This window comes from Mustela lutreola, chromosome 2 (genome assembly GCF_030435805.1).
Source record: "Mustela lutreola isolate mMusLut2 chromosome 2, mMusLut2.pri, whole genome shotgun sequence".
Lineage (NCBI taxonomy): Eukaryota > Metazoa > Chordata > Mammalia > Carnivora > Mustelidae > Mustela > Mustela lutreola.
The window spans coordinates 104538702-104557659 of record NC_081291.1 but is presented as its reverse complement, the minus strand read 5'-3'; the positions used below and the strand labels follow the sequence as shown (position 1 = coordinate 104557659).

The 18958-nt window shown below is 46.0% G+C and overlaps 1 protein-coding gene across 25 annotated transcripts in view; it reads right to left on the bottom strand.

Moving 5' to 3' along the window:
* The window catches only part of KALRN (kalirin RhoGEF kinase), a 661891-nt gene that overhangs the window by 283227 nt on the left and 359706 nt on the right, over nucleotides 1-18958 (bottom strand). For all 25 annotated transcript variants that reach the window (XM_059162890.1, XM_059162900.1, XM_059162892.1 and 22 more), the window contains exons 14-15: nucleotides 12632-12827; nucleotides 3982-4148 (exon numbers count right to left, since the gene is read on the bottom strand). In XM_059162890.1, the coding sequence (XP_059018873.1) occupies nucleotides 3982-4148; nucleotides 12632-12827 (363 nt within the window). The remainder of the gene's footprint in view (nucleotides 1-3981; nucleotides 4149-12631; nucleotides 12828-18958) is intronic.

Below are 18958 nucleotides of genomic sequence, written 5' to 3'. Positions count from 1 at the left end.
AAGCCTGGCATATTTCCAGCACTACTTAGCTCTAAAGATTCACAGTGTTTGAGAGTCTACGCGATCGTCCTTCCTGGTTTTATAGACTGTGACCATGGATCTTCTTAATTTTCTCCGTTTTGAAACAAATGCTCATCCCTTTGATCATCTCTCCCTTGGATCGACCCCGATTCCTTTCTGCCTTTATGAACAGCGCAGAGAACTTAACAGAGCAGTATTCTTGACAGGATAATACTCTCTCCTTTGTTTTCACTGTTCATTTTAACCAACTGAGCCACTCAGGTACCCTATCACTGTTCATTTTAATCATGAGCAAATTTCGGCTTTACTTGGCCCACAAGGGTAATTTAAGTCAGTGTCTTTAGTAGACAAATAAGTATGATTTCTTTTCCTATATCTTAGAGCCCCACTTATTTTCTGCTAAAGATCCTGTTCTGCAGGAATACATATGGAAATCCACTTAGTTTCATGCATCTTCTTGGATTATCTAATAAATGTGAGGTCATCTTTGCCAGAGTAGTAATTTTCCAGAAAAACAGTCAGAGCATTCTGTGGGGTTGGGGAGTGATCTGAACTATTTTTCTAGAAGAAAGGGGGCATCTGAGTGGTCTAGGGTCCCAGACCATGGGCTGTAATCAGGGGAGTGAATTCCCTTAAAGAGTCAGCATTTCTCCAGAGGTGTCTGGGCCATCTATTTAAGATAGAGAGCCCTATGTAACCCCAAAGGAACATTAAATAATTAAATAATTTCATTTGTTCTCAACCCTGACAATAATTTTCAGTCTGACATCTGTGGCATCATCTCCCCTCAAAGCCTCAGTTTAACATAATGGTGGTATAACTACACTACAGCCAAATTTTAACCTCTCATCTACGGGCTCTAATGCCCAACTGTGAAGCAGCACATTGTTCTCTCTCTTTCCATCCCTATTAATGGCGTTTCAATTAAGATGTCCTTTTTCTTTCTTTCTTTCTTTCTTTCTTTCTTTCTTTCTTTTTTTTTTAGTATATTCAAAAGAGAAACTCTCAAGCTTGTGTCTAAATTTAGCTCTGCTGATCAATACTGACATCTAAATTAACTCCCTCTTTCCAAGTGTCAACAGCTTCCAAATCAATATTTCCTGCTCCACCAACTTCCATCAAAACACAAATGCCTTCTCTGAAACTGGATCAGACAACTCCCGAAAGAAAGAGCCCTACACTGACAAGGAAAACAAGTTCACCTAATGAGGCATGGTGGCTTAACAAAGCAGCAAAATCCATTGGCACCTCCCAAGGCCGCTGTCCTTCACAAATGCCTTCGCGGGTTTCCTGCAGACCGACTCAAGCAACCCAGTATGGGTTTGAATTACAATCCCACATGTGTCATCCTCACCATGGTGGGGAGAAGCAACTTTCTCCTGCAGAGAAATTTTCTGTCCTCCAACTCAAGAAACATTGAATAGGAATGTACTCAGAGATCCGTCAAGCCTGGAGTATTTGTACATAGACAACCTACTTCCCCATTTGACAAACTACCTATCATCACTCCAACTTCCCACCCTATACGGAATGTATACTCAGAGGATAAAAAATCATTTCCATTTTCATGCCAGTCAAGAAGAACATGATTAGGGAGTTGACTTTACTACTAAGGTTGGAACAAAATTAAATACAAAAATTAAAAATCAGGAACAAAAGTATCTATTTCATTTCACAGGCAAATAGGAATGATTTTCCTATTATTTGTTTTGTTCAGATGATCCCCTCCTGCCCCTTTCGGCAGGCAGGATCCTCCTCTCTGCCTCCTCTCTGCCTGTGTCTCTGCCTACTTGTGATCTCTGTCTGTCAAATAAATAAATAAAAAATCTTTAAAAAAAAAAAGAGTATATGAGCAACGGAGGGCTCCCGTGACCTGTTGGAGCCTGCTGACCCATCAGGTAGGGGCCACCTTTTGTACCAGGCACAGGGCATGCTGTCTTCTGAGGTGGTGCTGTGAAGGCCTGGAATATCCCAGCCTATGCCCTGCTAGAGGGCTTCCTTCTATTTCTCCTAGAGCCCTCGGGCAGGAGTGGGGCCCAGGAGAGGCAAACTGTGTGACTGTTGATAAAGGAAGCACGGGCTCAAATTCCAGCCTACAAGTCAACAGGCCCTGGGAGCACCAATCCTGTGCTACCTGTTTCCCACCTGTAAAATAAACATACACCCCTTTTCCCCATGGGTCTCTTCTCTTAAAATGAGATTATAAGTGAGAAAGAACTTCTCATCTAAAAAGTAAGTACAACCATTATTACCAAGAGCCTCAGAATTTGTATACTCATCACTGCTCTGGGTCTGCTGGGATTTCCACCATGTCTCTCCAGAGATTCAGGTGCGATCCCAGTGTAATTATACAGAGAGCAGTCTAGATGGCAGCTCTGTGATCCAGCCTGCCTCTGTGCTCAGTGATCTCACCTGTGCTGAGGACAGACCTTTAGCACAGTGGGTGTGGGTTCTGGCTGAGCACTGATTGGGAGAAGTGGAGTAGAGAAGACAGTTTTGCCCATTATAATAAATAACAGTATAATAGCGAAGACTGAGGCATTAACAAGAAATACTCGGAATATAAGAGAATAGCAATGATTAAATAAAATATGGTGTTTTTATCCCCTGTTCCAAATTAATAGAGTTAAATAAGACAGTGTAATAGCTCAGTGCCTAAGAAAAAAGGCTTAATAGGAAAAAGTTTCTTGGCTTGGATTTTGGGGTGAGGCTCTGTCTTCAGGGAGCAGGGGTCTGGATTGCTTGAAAGAGTGTGGAGCAGAAGGAACTATCATGAAAGTGCTATGGAACCCCCCCCGCCCCCCCCCCCCCCCCGCCAGGAAGCCCTCCTAGACCAGTAGAGGGCGGTGACATGTTCTTTGCTCCCTGTGACCATTGTCTGGTGAACCTCTCTAAGCTTCAGTGGCCTCATCTGTAAATCGGGAATAAGACCTGCTTCAGAGAATGGTTGTGAGGATTGATGGAGAGATGGGTGTAAAAGGTTCCCAGCACTCAATAAATTAAACTATTATATATTTGTGTTTCTTCAATACCACTGTGTAAATTTAAAAAATCTCCATTCATTATGCTGATAATTAAAATTTAGTCTATTCATAATATAAATATGTATTTTTTTAAAAAAAGATTTTATTTATTTATTTGACAGAGAGAGTGATCACAAGTAGGCAGAGAGGCAGGCAGAGAGAGAGGAGGAAGCAGGCTCCCTGCTGAGCAGAGAGTCCGATGTGGGGCTGGATCCCAGGACCTTGAGATCACGACCTGAGCCTAAGGCAGAGGCCTAATCCACTGAGCCACCCAGATGCCCCAATATGTAATATTTTTAAATGCGTCATTGGTTCCTGTGTTTTCCTAGAGGTTCCTAGAGACCTGGGTAAGTCCTTTGGAAAAACGGCTAGTACAACATCTCATAGAGATAACAAAATCTTCTCTTTCTTAAATTGACTTTAATAGGACAAGACAATCTTCTTATAAGCTGCCCTGCATATTGAAAAGAATGGGGGAAACTGCCCCCACTGACTCTCAACTACGTGTCAGGCCCTGCATGAGGCACTCAGGGGCCCCAAGTTAACCAACGGGGCTCTAAACCCTGACCATGTTTATTGACATGGATTTGACAAGGATTTGTGTTTCACACAAACTGCATGTCAGGCTGGAGGACAGAAAGGAAGAGAAGAGGTTCAGTGACTGAGGACGACTTTGGAAAGTTCTGAATGCTCTCATTAGATTGTTAGGAGAGAAAAAGGACGCATTTGTAGTTTGCACCTTGTACCATTAGATCTGGTTTTAGATGCAACAGATAGCAGCCTCACTTTCAGAATCCCAACCACCACTCCTTCACTTACCCATTTCCAAGTTCTGGTGACACCGGTGACTCTGCATACCTGCTCCCCACACCAGGAGCAGGCCTGGGGCCCGAGGGGAGCCCAGGTGGAGGGTGGACAGTGGAGGGGCCGGGCTCACCTGTTTGACCTCAGCCTGCAGGTGCCGCAGCTGGAGGCACTGTTCCAGTCGCTTATGGGTCTGCTCTGCGTTGAGCTCCAATTCATGTTGCTTCTCATGAAGGAACTCCAGTAGCTCTTGCACCTGGGCTGCCAAATCGATGTCTTTCTCACAGATTAACTCAATTCCTGATTTAAAAAAAAAAAAAAAAAGGAAACAAGGAGAAATGAGATAGTAGGACCAAGACCCTATTTCCTGCAAGATGCATAGGAAAGCAGGAATGCGGAAACAGCCAGGAGCAGTGCCCTCCTGCCTTTACACATCCCTCTGGGAAGCTGGACAATGTCAGAACGGACTTTTGTTCAGGGTGTCCAAACCATGTAACCTCTTTTGGATGATCTGATCCTTTGCCTGGGATCAGCTGGGGTTACGGAGAGAGGCTGTTCTCTGGGAGTCCACCCCAGAGAAGAAAGCCCTTGGCAGTCCCTGCTGGGGAATTTGCTAATACCTATAATATTCACAAGCAAGGCTCTGGACCATATTGGGAAATATGAAGCAAAACCGAAAATGACCTGTCTCAGGAGCTTCTGCCAAAGGCACACTCGCTTAGCTGGTCTGATGCAATTTATACTCAGATGGCAAGTCTGTTCCGATGAGAATCTCTGGGCAGGGGGATTTTAGTAGCCGACTACTCAGGCCCCCTAAAAAAAAGCAACTCTTAGAAATACATGCTAGCTCTCATACATTTCTTCAACACAGGCAAACACTGCTGATAAACACACCCCAGCAATACTGCAGGGGTACTGAGTGCTTCTCCATTTACAAAAAACATGTTAAAGGTGCGCCCACACAAGGAGAGTTTGCTCACTGTTCTTCTGCTTTTTCAAAACAATGAATAAACCCAGTCAGCTGCTGGCAGGAGCTCCCAATGTTTATGGATACGTCACTCAGCATTAATTAAGTGCCAACTGTCTGACCTGTGATGGGACCTCGAGTCAATATCCGCCAGGTGGAAGCCATGGCTCCATTCTTTGTCCATCTCCCTCTCTACCTGCCTTTTTCTTTTTTTAAAGACTGATTTATTTATTTGAGAGAGAGAGAAAGAGAGAGAGTGAGTGAGCATGCAGGGGGAGGGGAGAGGGAGAGAGAATCTCAAGCAGATTCCATATTGAGCACAAAGCCCAACAAGGGGCTCAACCTCACGACCCTGAGATCACGACCTGAGCCGAAACCAAGAATCAGACGCTCAACCGACTGAGCCACCTAGGCGCCCCTTCCTTACTTGTCCTAGATGCATCTCCCAACACACAGGTGTGGACACACACACACTTTCTCTCCAGCGAGCTGAAGCTTTTATCTATCCATTGTCACCAGCAGGATTAGAGCAGCCTTTCTCAAACAGATCTATGTTTTGGAGTGAGGGGACTGCCTTGGTTATCACAGGCCTTCTTGTCTGCTAGTGGCTTGAATTTGACTCTTACCTTAGCTCCTGTAGGCTATGTGAGGAGTGTGCTAGCTTTGGAGCCAGCCCTGAGTCAGAATCCTGGACATGGGCAAGTTATCTAAGCCGTCAGAAGCTTTGCTTTCCTCCTGAAATAAACAATTTTACATACCTGCCTACCTCATGAACTCCCTGCTCAGGAGCTCACTGGGAGGATTAAATGAGATAATGCACATGGAGCCTCCGTCACATAACATTGTACACACAGGCCCATGGCTGTCCTGATTCTTGACTCTTCAGCTCTCAACTCTCTGCCTTCTTGCATTCATGCCCTCTTGGTTGCTATCTGCCTCCAACTTGATGAAAATGGTAATTTGCTGTATTGTTTCTTGTTCTGACTGATTCAACCTTGCCCAGACCCATAGCTTTGCAAAAATCCTAAGGTCTGGATTGCTTGTCTCCTTATGATCCCTGACTCCACCTGGCTCTGCAGCTTCTCAGTTCAGTCCGGATCCTTTCCCTGGCTCCCCATCCTGTCATCTATGACCCAGTGCAGCTGTGCTCCTGATGCTGACAAACAGGGACCCAACCATCAACGGGGATGGGACTAAAATTCCCGAAGGATAATTTATTTCCATGGGGATCACACCCCAAGGAGCCTGCCAATCTCAGGGTATAGTCACCTAAAAATAAGTACCCTCTGAGAGACTTCCCCAACACTCTGACTTACATCATCAGAAACTCATCACCACCACCAACACACCTGCCGGATACAGTTGGGGGAGTATAAGGAGGGTGTACGCATGCAAGGGAAATTCATTTCTAGAGGCAAAAATAGTGTTTTATGTAAGGACAATATGGAAGAGTGGAAAAAACTTCTGGTGTTACATGGTAATAATTTCAGTATCTTTTCGTGTTTATTTTTTTCTATCAGTTTCATAATTCCAAATCCCAGCTCCTGAAATATCTGTGGGAGACAGAGGAGAACAGCTTGTTCTTTTGGCAGTCAGCTCCCTCCAGTTCCTATTTTCAATTACCAAGGGGACAAGGTAGAGCATCTCCTTGACTGAAATAAAAAAATAAGAAGAAATACAAAAATTTCTATCTCTGCAGTGCCCAGCACAGTGAGAAGACCGTTGACTCCCATAGTTCCTTTCTGGAAATGTAATTCAAGCTCCTTCTGAGGGAGCAGAAGATCTTCCCCACTTTCAGCCACAATGCAGGTTTTCTCCAGTTCCTTTTCATTCCGCAGGCATCTCTGGTGTTTAGTATGCTGAGCTTGGGCAAAGTGTCTTTTTCTGGGAAGCCCACGGCTCACCTCTGCCACCTCGCATGTAAATGGGCTCTCTAAGCCAGTAAGCTTGTCAAAGGGGCCAGCATTTGCAGAGGACACCACCCCCAGCAGACTCTCAGCCTGCCCCGAGACTCCAGGCCTTCGCATGCATCTACCTCCCTTGGTACTGTCTTATGGGGGATGAACACAGGAAATAAAATGGGGGAAGACAACGCCTACTGCACTTCTGCTCTCAACTGCACGTCGTGCTGTGGAGGGAGGGAATGGGAGGAACCCAAAATGGCACCTAGGAAGATGGAAATTCACTCCTCCCTCCCACTGCCCACACATATAGATGCAAGTCCCAGACAAATCGCATTAACTAGTAAATACCCATCAATCCACAGCAAATAGTTTGCTTGTATTCACATTTCTCAGTCTATTCCCAGTCCTGTTTTTCTAGGGGCTCTCAGAAATCCAGCAAGATGTGTGTGCTCTTTCCATTAAAGAGGGAGATAGTGTGTCGGTGTCTTGAGGGCAAGTTGTACTGATGTATTCCACAATGTTCTGTATGCTTCATTCCCTCAGAACATTCCTGTTCAGGGTGGTTCCTTATTAACTTGTCCCTATTCTCTCAGGAATGCAGGCTCCCTTGGTGCCAAGGCCATACAATTTCTGTATCTCTGTATCTTCGGCACCAACACAATGCTTGGCTCATAACACCCAACAGGGAAGGTCTTCTGGTGAACACCTGGCCTCTGCAGGGCAGGGCTCAGGTCACATGCTGTGGTGGAAAGCACCTGCGAGCTCTGGGAAAAGACAGACAGGTTTGAATTGATGTTCTGCCCCATTAACAGTGAATCTCTGGGCTCTATATCATCTCTGAGCTTGGGTAAGGACAATTCCAATGATAGTTTCTGGGGTGTCGTAGGTCATAGTGAGATTAGGTACATACAGTGCTGGGCATTTAGTAGGCTCAAAATATCCATGTTTCTAGTTTTTACAACATATTCGTTATTGATTATTAATAGAACTGCAAAATGGCTTTAAAAATGTAAACATAAAATTGTACCATGAGGTATTTATGGACTTGCTCAGTGTACATCATTAGCAATTGTGATGGTCTGGGTGGTCTTAGACCAGTGCTCTCAATCTTGGCTCACATTAGATCTGCAGAACTTTAAAAATCACCATGTCCTTGGCCATACCCCAGAGCAGTAATAGGAGACTCTCTGGGGGTGGGACCCAGGCACCAGGAAGTCTTAAAAGTTCCCAGGGTGATTCAACATGCAACCAAGATGGGAAACCACCGGGTAGGTGGTACCATGGCCAGCAACCTGGGGACAGAGATATTCTTTATGCTATACTCAGTCAGCAGAATGGTTGGCACTGTGTTTGTTTATGGCCCAAGGCTACAGCTAGTAATGTCACTGTACTTTCCTCTGCTGCCAGGCTGAGGGTACCACTTTAACTCCCTCAAGGAGAGAGAGGTGGCTATGGTCTAGGGTAAAATCTAGCTATTCTTGCCTATGCTACCTGGAGGTGTTCTTTGTGCCTTGATATCAGCCTGCCTCAGTGAGAGACTAGCCCTCCCCTCCTCACTCCTCATTCTGGGCCACTCCCTCAATGTAACACCCGGTTCAGAAATGACCTAGTCCTCTAATCGGGTTTTTAGATCGGCATTCTCAAGTCTGGATGTACAACAGAATCATCTGGGAAGTTAAAAAAAAAAAAAATCTGGGTCCACTCCAGACCAGTTATGCAAGACTGATTCCCTGAGGAGTAGGGCCCAGATCTTGGTCCTTGTAAGTTCTGCAGGCGATTCTGAATCTGCAGCCAGACCAAGAACTCCTGTTGCACATCTACATTCTCTTCCCTTCCACTCAGCTCCCATCAGATCCACATTCCCATGAACCCCAGAGTAGCTTCCATTTTGGAAAAACACAGGCATTTTCTCTCCTTTTATGATGCAAGTGAAATTATTTGTGGCCCCTTATGTTTTCCTACATCTGTTCCACCCACATTGATGTTCACTCCATTAACTAAGCAAATACTCTTTCTGAAAACATGCAATGTACCAGACATCAGCATTCTGCCAGATGCTGGGAATGGAAAGAGAAGGAAGAAAGAGTCCTGTCCTCACACTGCTGGAGAAGCGACAGGGACACATGGCTGCAGGAGAAGGCAGTGTGAGCTAGAATACAATTGTAACAAATCACAGCTACCAAGCTTTCTTGAGCCCTTACCATGCTCATGCATTATTGCCCTGCATCGTCATGATGACCCTGTGATCTGGGTATTCTTTTTTTTTTTTTTTTTAAAGATTTTATTTATTTATTTGACAGAGAGAAATCACAAGTAGATGGAGAGGCAGGCAGAGAGAGAGGGAAGCAGGCTCCCCGCTGAGCAGAGAGCCTGATGTGGAACTCGATCCCAGGACCCTAGGATCATGACCTGAGCTGAAGGCAGCAGCTTAACCCACTGAGCCACCCAGGCGCCCCTGTGATCTGGGTATTCTTACGACTGCTGTCTTCTGGGGGAAGCTGAGGCTTGGAAAGACTGGGTAGGGAGGGTGTGGCTGGGTCCCAAGCCAGGCACTGTTCCTCTCCCAGGCATACTCTGAGCTCTACCCTCAAGAAGAAGAATTCCCACCAAACTTCATTTACTTTTTACTTATTTTCAAATGCTAGGGCTGGGTACTTTCCAACACAGTAAAAACTTTAAGTATCATTGCCACAGATCCCAAAGATTTTTCATTTAAAAACCTTGCATAAAGAAAGCTTGGTGCTTTGATGAGACCACAAAAGCAACACATCCACAAGACGGGCAGCTCTTCTCATTCCTCAGGCCACGTGGAATAGTCACATGGTCAGACTGCTTTGGAGAGACCTGTGGCCTAGCCACTGGGGGTGGATAGACTGACTCATCATGGCAAGCACGAACTGGAGGGGACTGTAGGAATCAGGCCCACCTCCCACACTAGACAGAAGAAGGAAGGTCTAAAGAGAAAAAACGGGAACTTTCCAAAGGCAGGCTGCTAGCTGATGGTGGAACTGGACCTCGACTTCAGCCAGCGTGTCTTCTCCAACTTGACTCTTTCCAGCAAAACCCGGCCCCTCCCCACACCCACCTCCTGGCCAAAATAGAAAATGCTACAGCTTGGAGAGAGTGATGAGCAAGTGGAGCAAGTGTTCCTGTTTCGCCTTCTGTTCTTAAGGCTAATGCTGACTTGAGCAAAGGCTTTGCTTTGGTTAGAGCTTCTGGCACAGCAGAGGGATTTAGTGGGACCTGCCTCAATGTCACAAATTGCACATCCGAAAAAAAGTGTGTGGCACTTCCCTACTTCCATTTAGTCCTACCAAATCAAAGCATAAGCCCTTCATTAATTCATCACAGAGGGCTAAACACCAACCAAAAGCTTAATTTTGTTAATTGTCTTTTTCCCAAGACAGCAGCTTATTTTACCTTGAGTTCAAATATAGTTTATCAGACATATAATCAATGACTAAGACATTTGCTGCCTCAGTTAGGGGCCTCTGAAGTCCTACATTCTCAACCCCCCAGGGATAAGACCCTGCCCCACTGGGGCCACCCTCAACCTCCACCCCATGCCTCAGCTCCAGCAGAAGCCTGCTCTCCCTTCCTCCGAGCCAGAGACAAGGTAGAGGCCTCCTTAGCAGGACCCAATATTCAGCAGCAGACAGGAGTGAGCATGCCTGAGAGCCCCAGATGCATTCTCTTCGAAGCCTCCTGGACTATGCCAGCTGAACAGCTACCCCCGGCTAGCTGGAGTAGGAGCAGGGGAACAGCCAGTCCCAGCACAGAGGGCTCAAGAGGCCCATCAACTCTCTTTTGACAAAGCCCATTTCTAGATCAGGACACTGGGTGTGGGCAGCTCATCTGCCGAAGGTGTTTTCACCCATTCAGCCCGCAAGGTGCAGAAGGCTGCCAAGCACTGCTAACCCACAGTCACAGGCTGTCTTGAAGGACTGCCAGCTCCTGGTTGGCTTTCTGTTACCATGGATAACTGGCTCTTGGGACAGAAAGGGGCTTGCCTGGGTCACACCAGCACCTGGGTACAAAGTGCCACAGTTTCCAGCAGACCAGCTTCCCCTCCTGCCAGATGCATCAATACTGAGGGACGAAGGTTGAGCACCCCTGCAAGGCCTCTCTGTCCCAGCCTCTCTCCCAGGTCCTGCACATTCTCTCTTGATCCCTAGCCTTAGCTGGGCACCAGCTATTGTGAGCCTCAGGAGCATAAGCTCTACCGTGAAACCCTGAGTCCAAGTAAGGTTCTCAGCTGCAGAGAAAGGATCATGGTTCCCCCTCCTTCCCTAATAAAACCTTGAAGAAGTACAAGCCATTGCCAAGCATGTATCTCAAACTTTCACGGGCACATGATTTCCCTGGAGATTTTGTTAACACACAGATTCAGATTTGTAAATCTGGGATAAGGGCTGGGATTCCTCCACCTTTCTAATGGGCTCTTAAGTGATGCTGGCGCTGCTGGTCCGTGGGCCCTCACGGTGAGTAGATCCTAGATTTGTGGTGCGCCAGCACCCCCTGGAGGGCTTGGCAGAAACATAGACTGTTGGGCCCCACCCCAAGAGATTCTGAGCCGGCAGGTTCTGTGGACCCTTAAACTTGCCTAGTGTTCTCAGCCCTGACTGCACGTGGATCACCCGAGGAGGTTTTTCAGCTGATGCCCAACTCCCATTCAGATGTAGTTAAATCAGGATCTCTGGGCTTGGGGCCTGGCACTGCCATTTTTAAAAGAGCTCCCAGTGCCCTTGCAGCCCCAACCCTGAGAGACTGTAGTGGCAACCGTCCTTCCTGGACTATACTGCATAAACAAGCCCGGGCAGCTGCAGCTGTTCGCAACACAAACAAAGATTCACGGAAGGACGATGCTGAGCAGGCGAACAGAATTTACCAGACTGTCTTTCCTCCAGTTAGAGTTGAAAGTCTCTTTGAGTGCTGTTATTTATTCTTTCAGGTCCTTAAAACAAATACTGTCCCCTATAGTCCCGTTTGGGGGCTAACATCTGCTGGGAATCTCATGATTCTAAATATCCTTCAGAGTCAACAGGGACATGGCCAACTGTGTTTTTAAGAGCTGATGGCCTGAACCCCCATCTGCCTCTTCCCAGAGGGTGAAGAACCAGAGCCAAGGAGGACCCGGGGCTGGGGGGCAGGCTGACAGCAGGGCAGGCCCCAGCACTCTACTGGCATGTGTCCCTGTGAGTGACTTCTTGTCCTCTGAACTAGCTGGACACGGGACTGCCATGGCTCTCTCTGATTCTAACACCAAAGGCCATTGTGGAGAGCACTAGGTGTCCCAGGAAGGGTTCATGTATTTGCTGGAGAGACAGTGCATAAAGCTGGAACATGAAAAGAAGTGAAATCTGGGTGATTCCACTGTGGTTTCTTGAGAAGTTATAAAATTCTATGACCCTGCATAAATTTTTATCAGCACTTCTAACACACAGACCGGTGATTTAAAAAAAATAAGGTGGAGGGCTTTCTGAGAGGCCTGAACTGGAGACCAGGAGCCTCCCTGGGGGTGGAAGACAGGAGAAAGGGCTGGGGGGTTGAAGGCAAACATCTACAGGTTTGAATACAATTCACACAGCAGGCTGGCTGCTTCTGGAGCCTGCCTTGTTTGTTTCTGGAGGCTGTTTTTTCTGAGTCTGTGCAAATTTGTTTTCCCCATTCTCTGCACAGCACCAGGAGACCCTGGCCCTATCCTCCTCTCTACCAGAGCCTAACTGGGCAATCTCAGACAAGTGATTCCAGTTCTCATGCATCAGTTTTCTTTAAAGTGGCAAATACCTCTGTCCCCGTGTCTGGGGGAATAAAGCAGATGAGCAGAGTGGCCATGCCAGCTGGAGTCAGGCTGGCCTGCTTGTTTTCATCGTCTCCCTGTCGTAAGGAGGAGGACAGGGGAGCTCACCCACCTGAGGCCTGGACCTCCATGATGTACTGGTGCAGATCTTGCCCTTGTTGGATGACCTCAAAGGTCATGTTGTTCATGGCTAGCTTCCGCTCTGTGTGGCGCTGTAGCCGCTGCTCGGCCAGTGTCAGATCCTCCGTGTTAAAGTCATTCATCTGCCGGAGCAGGTCCTCATTCCAGGCATCCAGCTCTGCTGTCACCTGTAAGGGAATGACTATCAGGACCGGCTCACAGGTCCATGAGAGACTGTGAGACTGAAGCCTTAGTTGCCAAGCCCATCCTTGGATCCATTTCCACTTTGCGGGTGTTGGACTCCTGAACCCAGGTGAAGCCCCAGGGCACGCCTGTCACTTCACTCTCCACGAGTTTCTGTGTCTATAGCCGCAGCCAACAAACTGCAGCAAATGCTGGGTAAGTTACAGTCCATCAAGTTTTTGCATATGCCATCCTGTTCCACCACACCATCCCCATGACCTGGAGAGGCGGGCAGTGGGGAGATCTCCAGGTACCTCTTACCCAGAAGGAAGCTGGCCTTCACTCAGACAGATGCAATCTGCCCAGAGCTCACCCTGCTGGTGAGGCGCACACCTGCGGAGAGAGCTCAGTTCTGACTGCAAAGGCTTTGTATGCCATACCACAAGGGCTACTCTAAAAATCGCATCACTGGAGAAAACTTCAGAAAGCAAATATGGAGCCTCACTCTTTCCAAGACACAGAAACTGAGGGTTGGAGAGACCTGTGAGTGGCCGGAGGTTACACACTCAGAGCTGGTGTCCCTCAAGCCCAAGGGTCTTCTCATGGTTCCCTTATTCGATCATGCAGGATACTCTCTGCAAAGGCTGACACCTGGACATGGTGACTCAAGGTGTCACCAGACTGCAGATGTCTAGAAATCCCAAGCAGATTATACGCTGTCAAAGGCATATGGTTCTACTGAAGATGGAAGCATGTAATGAATGGAAACTGCTCTCTCATGAACTTGCTAACTGGTTCCTGCCCTACACCCTCACTCATGTGACCCCTGGTCCACACTCACAGAGGTGAATGCCCAGAGAGACTGAATTCTACACTTCTTTTATAAAAGCTGCACTCCCCAACAGGACCCAGCACAGCCAAAAGAGCACTGTCACGTAATCTTTGAGTCAGAGAACTCCTCTGATATGTTTACAGGTCCACTGTCGCGTGCTCAAACCTGCTCGGTAGCCCTGGGACAACCACAGCACAGGGACTATCACTTCTTGTCTGAGAAGAGGAAATGAAAGCCGCACCCCCCAGCAGTGGCACGATGGCCCAGGCAGTCCAGGCACAAATCCCAGAGCCCCTGCTCAATGATTTGTATTATGGTGTCTCCCCCACACCACTGACATGGGACATGACCTCCCCGGCTGACCAGCACTGCCATTCTGGGAAGCAGGGGACAGGAGTGGGGGAAAAAGAAAACCAGCTTGAGGCAGCTGGGAGATGGCACACTTAACATCCCTCGCTGGGACCGCGCAGACTAGGATGGGAAAGGCAAGCGGTCTGGTGTGAGAGGCTGTCATCTGGGGCACACGACTCCATTTGTGTCTAACAGTTAAGACCTTTCTTCATGGAAAGGGTAGTTGCTATCTTGGAAGCAGAGATGGGGGAATTGTAAAAATACCATCTTTATCGTCCTAGGCTCCCATCTCATTGCCCCACATCTTTTCAGGTCAGCTAAGGAACCCATGGAGCTCAGTGGGAAAACCTATTATCTACTTATCCTGGGGAGTCCTTGGGGATCTGGGAACCAGCAGGCTGACAAGGTTTTGTTGTATCCCATCTTTGAAAAGGACTTCATTCTCTAACTAGAGAAGGAGTTAAACAGAGAAGAGTAAGAGAAATAATAGATTTATAATTTATGGGATGAATAAGCCTATCTAGATGAGGCCTCTAAATATATGTTTTTCCTTCCTGTATTTAAAAAAGTTGAAGTACAATTTACATATGATAAGATGCATATATTTAATTAAGCAGTCAGTTCTAGGAGTTTTGACTCATTTTATCCATCCATGTGGCCATTACCAAAAACAAAATAGGAACATTTCCATCAGCCTAGGGAATGTGCTGGTTGTACCCCGTTCCAGTCAATTCCTGCCCATCCCCACCCCCTGGCAGGCCTCAGGTACCACTTTCTGATTTCTATCACTGTGGATATAGTTTTGCCTACTCTTGGATTTCATACTAATGAAATCATACAGTATGTACTCTTTCAGGTCTGGCCTCTTGTATCCAATGTGCCACATTTAAGATTCATCCATGTTGTCGTGTATATGAGCAGTCCATGCCTTGCTGCTGCTGGGTACTGTCCCATCGTGTAAACAGACCACAGTTCACGTATCCATTCTCTGGCTGATGGCCACTTGGGTTGTTCTCAGTGTTTGGCTATTATGAATATGGCTGATGTGAAAGTTCTCATTCAAGTCTTTCTGTGGCTACGGGTTTTCATTTCTCTTGAGAGTTCCCTAGGAGTGTGATCATAGGGTCCTATGGGAGGTGCGCGTTTGACATTCCCAACAGCAATTCTACATCCAGTGGGAATATATGAAGGTTCCCTTCACCATCATTAGGTATCATCAGTCTCTTTAGTCATCCTGGTGGGCATGAAGTGATATCTCATTATGGTTTTAGGTTACTAATCATGATGTGCACATTTTTATACACTTACTGGCCATTTGTATTCACTTTTGTAAACTGTCTTTTCACGTCTTTTCTGAAAAGAGGTTAATTATCTTTGGCTCATGGATTTATAAGAGCTCTTAATATATGCTAGGTAAGTCCTTTATCAGATAAATGTACTGACAATGGCCAAATAACAGTGTTTTTTTTTTTTTTTTTTAACCTACTTCTTGGCCTGTAAACTAAGAGAGATGAGAATAAAACTAAGACAACAAGCATGAAAGGAAGAACCTGTCTTTTCCTTCAATTTTAGTTCTTGTTTTGTTTCCCGGAAACTGAGTCTATGCAGGGTCTGTTAGCTGCCGGAAGGACCCTGAAGGGGTCTGAAGGTGGGAGTCTGCAGACTGCAGAGTGTTGAGAGTCCTTATGAGGAAGGAGAAGCAGAGCAAAGCTGAGCTGCTTCATTTGAGAGAGTGAGCCTTAGAGATCTGGCATCTTGGGAATCTGAATCTACCAAATGTGAAATATGTTTAGCATTCTGAATCTGGTGTTTCTGTATTCTTTCTTCTTCCCTCCCCTCCTCTACCCTCACCACCTTGACGTCATTAGGCTGAGGGCCCTTGCCTGTTTTGAAGCCCAAAGAATAAGACTTTCAAGGGGCCATTCAGCAGATCAGCCTGATTCCTAAGCCCATCTTCCCAGGTTCTACTCTCTTTTCTCTGTTTGACTCACTCTTCCCATTACCCCCAAGCAGCAATGCCCAGATCCTTGAAATAGTCTGATCTGTGTATTTCTAATATTTGCTGGAGTTTATTTTCTTTCCTTTTTTCTGTTCTATCAAAAAATGTTCTTTCATTGCCTTCTTCTTCCTGACCTTCTTTCAGGGTACAAGGCTGGCACACAGCAAGAGCACTTTTTTTTTTTTTTAATTAAAAACCTTTGTTTTTAAACCTGAAATTAACCTCACTTTCCAGCTTCATCTCATGTTCTGCTCCAGAAACCAGTCAGCCCGTTATTCGCGGACCCTGAGAGTTGGCTCCTGCCCTCTCCAACCTCTTCCCTGGTGTGATAGCCTTGAAACGCTCTTGTTTTTTCTCCCAGTCTGCTCAAATCCTCACTGCCCTTCAAAGTACACCCTCTGACGTGAAGAGCTTCATGACCACCCCCAGACCTAAAAGTTTTTCTCTGGCTTATTTCATAATATCAGACATAGACTTGTTTGCTCATACAGAGACCATGAAAAGAAAATCCGGGGAATTCATTCAGCTATTTAACTCCATTTGGAAAAGAAACCTGAAAGAATTTGTTCAGGGCAAAAAGTAGGGCCTGAACCAAATGAATGAAAGATGGAACACGAGTTGCCCACAAGGCATTCAGCTTTCAATCACTCCATTTTGCTTTCTTCTTCCACTCAATTAGGTCCATCTCAGCTCCGGCCAACTAAGTTCCCCTCTTGGCTCCAGTGGCTCCTGTCTCCCTCACTCTCCTGAATTAATTGGAACATTAGGATACAATGACCTCTTTGAGAGATACATTGGCAATATTTCTAATCTAACAACTGTCTACTCTAGAGCCATAGCCATAAGGGAAATCAGAGGAGTGAAAGAGAAAGAAAGGATAAGAGGCAGTGGGAAGTGGGAAGTGGGAAGGCTCACTTCAAAATAAAGCCCAAGATTTCCCTGCCAGATGAGATTTACTGAATCCAGCATTCTTCAGGCACAGACTGACCCGAGGGATTTGGCTTAGCAGCTGCCTTGGGCTCTGCTCTGAGGGTGCCCTTTCCACTGGCTCCTCCTACTTTCTGGGTCTCCCCTGCCCCTCCTGACATTTTATTCTGTGCTTGCCTGAATCAAAACTCAGCTGTCATCTTTCTTCCCTTTTCCTATGGTCTATTCCCATCTATTTGGTTCTCTATTATCACCTGTGAAGTTGGAAATCCCACTGTGTTGTCCTTCTCTCTAAATCATTTGAAGATGCTGGCAATCAGGATGATGATGACCATGGGTTGAAGAAGGTATTGACCTTGTGCAGACATATTTCATTTATTGCACTTTGCTTTATTGAACTTCCCAGATGTTGTGGTGTTTTTTGTTTTGTTTTGTTTTTTTTTACAGATTGAGAGTCTGTGGCAACCCTGTGTTGAGCAAGTCTACTGGTGCCATTTTTCCCAGAGCATTTGCTCACTCTATGTCTGTGTCACATTTTGGAAATTCTCACAACATCACAAACTTTTTCATGATTATTGTATTTGTTGTAGTGATCTGTGGTCCGAGATCTCTGGTGTTACTACTATCGTTGTTTTGGAGCACCACGGACCACACCCAAGTAAGATGGAGAACTTCATACCTGTGTTATGACTGCTCCACCAACCAGCCATTGTCCTGTCTCTCTCCCTCTCCTCAGGCCTCCCTATTCCCTGAGACACAACATGGAAATTAGGCTAATTAATAACCCTGTAATGACCTCTAGTGTTCAAGTGAAAGAGTCCAAATGTCTCTCACTTTGAATCAAAAGCTAGAAATGATTAAGCTTCATGAGGAAGGTATGTTGAAAGCTGAGACAGGCCAAAAGCTAGGTCTCTTGCACCAAACAGTTAGCCAAGTTGCAAAAGCAAAGGAAGAGTTCTTGAAGGAAATTAAAAATGCTATTCCAGTGAACACATGAGGGATAAGAAAGCAAAACAACCTTATTGCTGATATGGAGAAAGTCTGAGTGGTCTGAACAGAAGGTCAAACCAGCAACAACACTCCCTCAAGCCAAAGCCTAATCCAGAGCAAGGCCCTAACTCTCTTCAATTCTAGGAAGCCCAAGAGAAGTAAGGAAGCTGCAGAAGAAAAGTTGGAAGTTAGCAGAGGTTTGTTCATGAGGTTTAAGGAAAGAAACCATTTCCATAACAAAAAAGTATAAGGTGAAGCAGCAGGTACTGATGGAGAAGCTGCAGCAAATTATCCAGAAGACTGAGCCCACATAACTCATGAAGGTGGCCACACTAAACAACAGATTTTCAATAGAGACAAAACAGCCTTCTCTTGCAAGAAGATGGCATCTAGGATTCTCAAAGCTAAAGAGAAGTCAATGCCTGGCTTCAAATTCTCAAGAATAGGCTGGCTCACATTAGGGGCTAATGTGGCTGGTGACTTGAAGTTGAAGCCAGTGCTCATGGACCATTCTGAAAATCCTATGGTCCTTAAGAACTATGCTAAACCTAGTCTGCCTATGCTCCATAAATGGAACAACAAAGCCTGGATGACAGCACATCCATTTACAACATAGTTTTTCAAAATATTCTAAGCCTCCTGTTGAGACCCACTGCTCAGAAAAAAGTATTTCCTTCAAAATATCACTGCCCACTGACAGTCTGCCTACTCATCCAAGAGCTCTGATGGAGACATATGATGAGATCAATGTTGTTTTCATGCCTACCAACACAGCATCTACTGTGAGCCCATGGATCAAGAAGTACTTTCAACATTCAAGTCTTATTATTTAACAAATACATTTTATAGGGCTACAGCTGCCACAGACAGTGATTCCACTGATGGATCTGGACAAAATACATTGGAACTTTCTGGAAAGGATTCACCATTCTAGGTGCCATTAATAAAATTCATGACTCATGGGAAGAGGTCAAAAGAACAGCATTAACAGGAGTTTGGATGAAAGTTGATTCTAACCCTTGTGGATGACTTCGAGG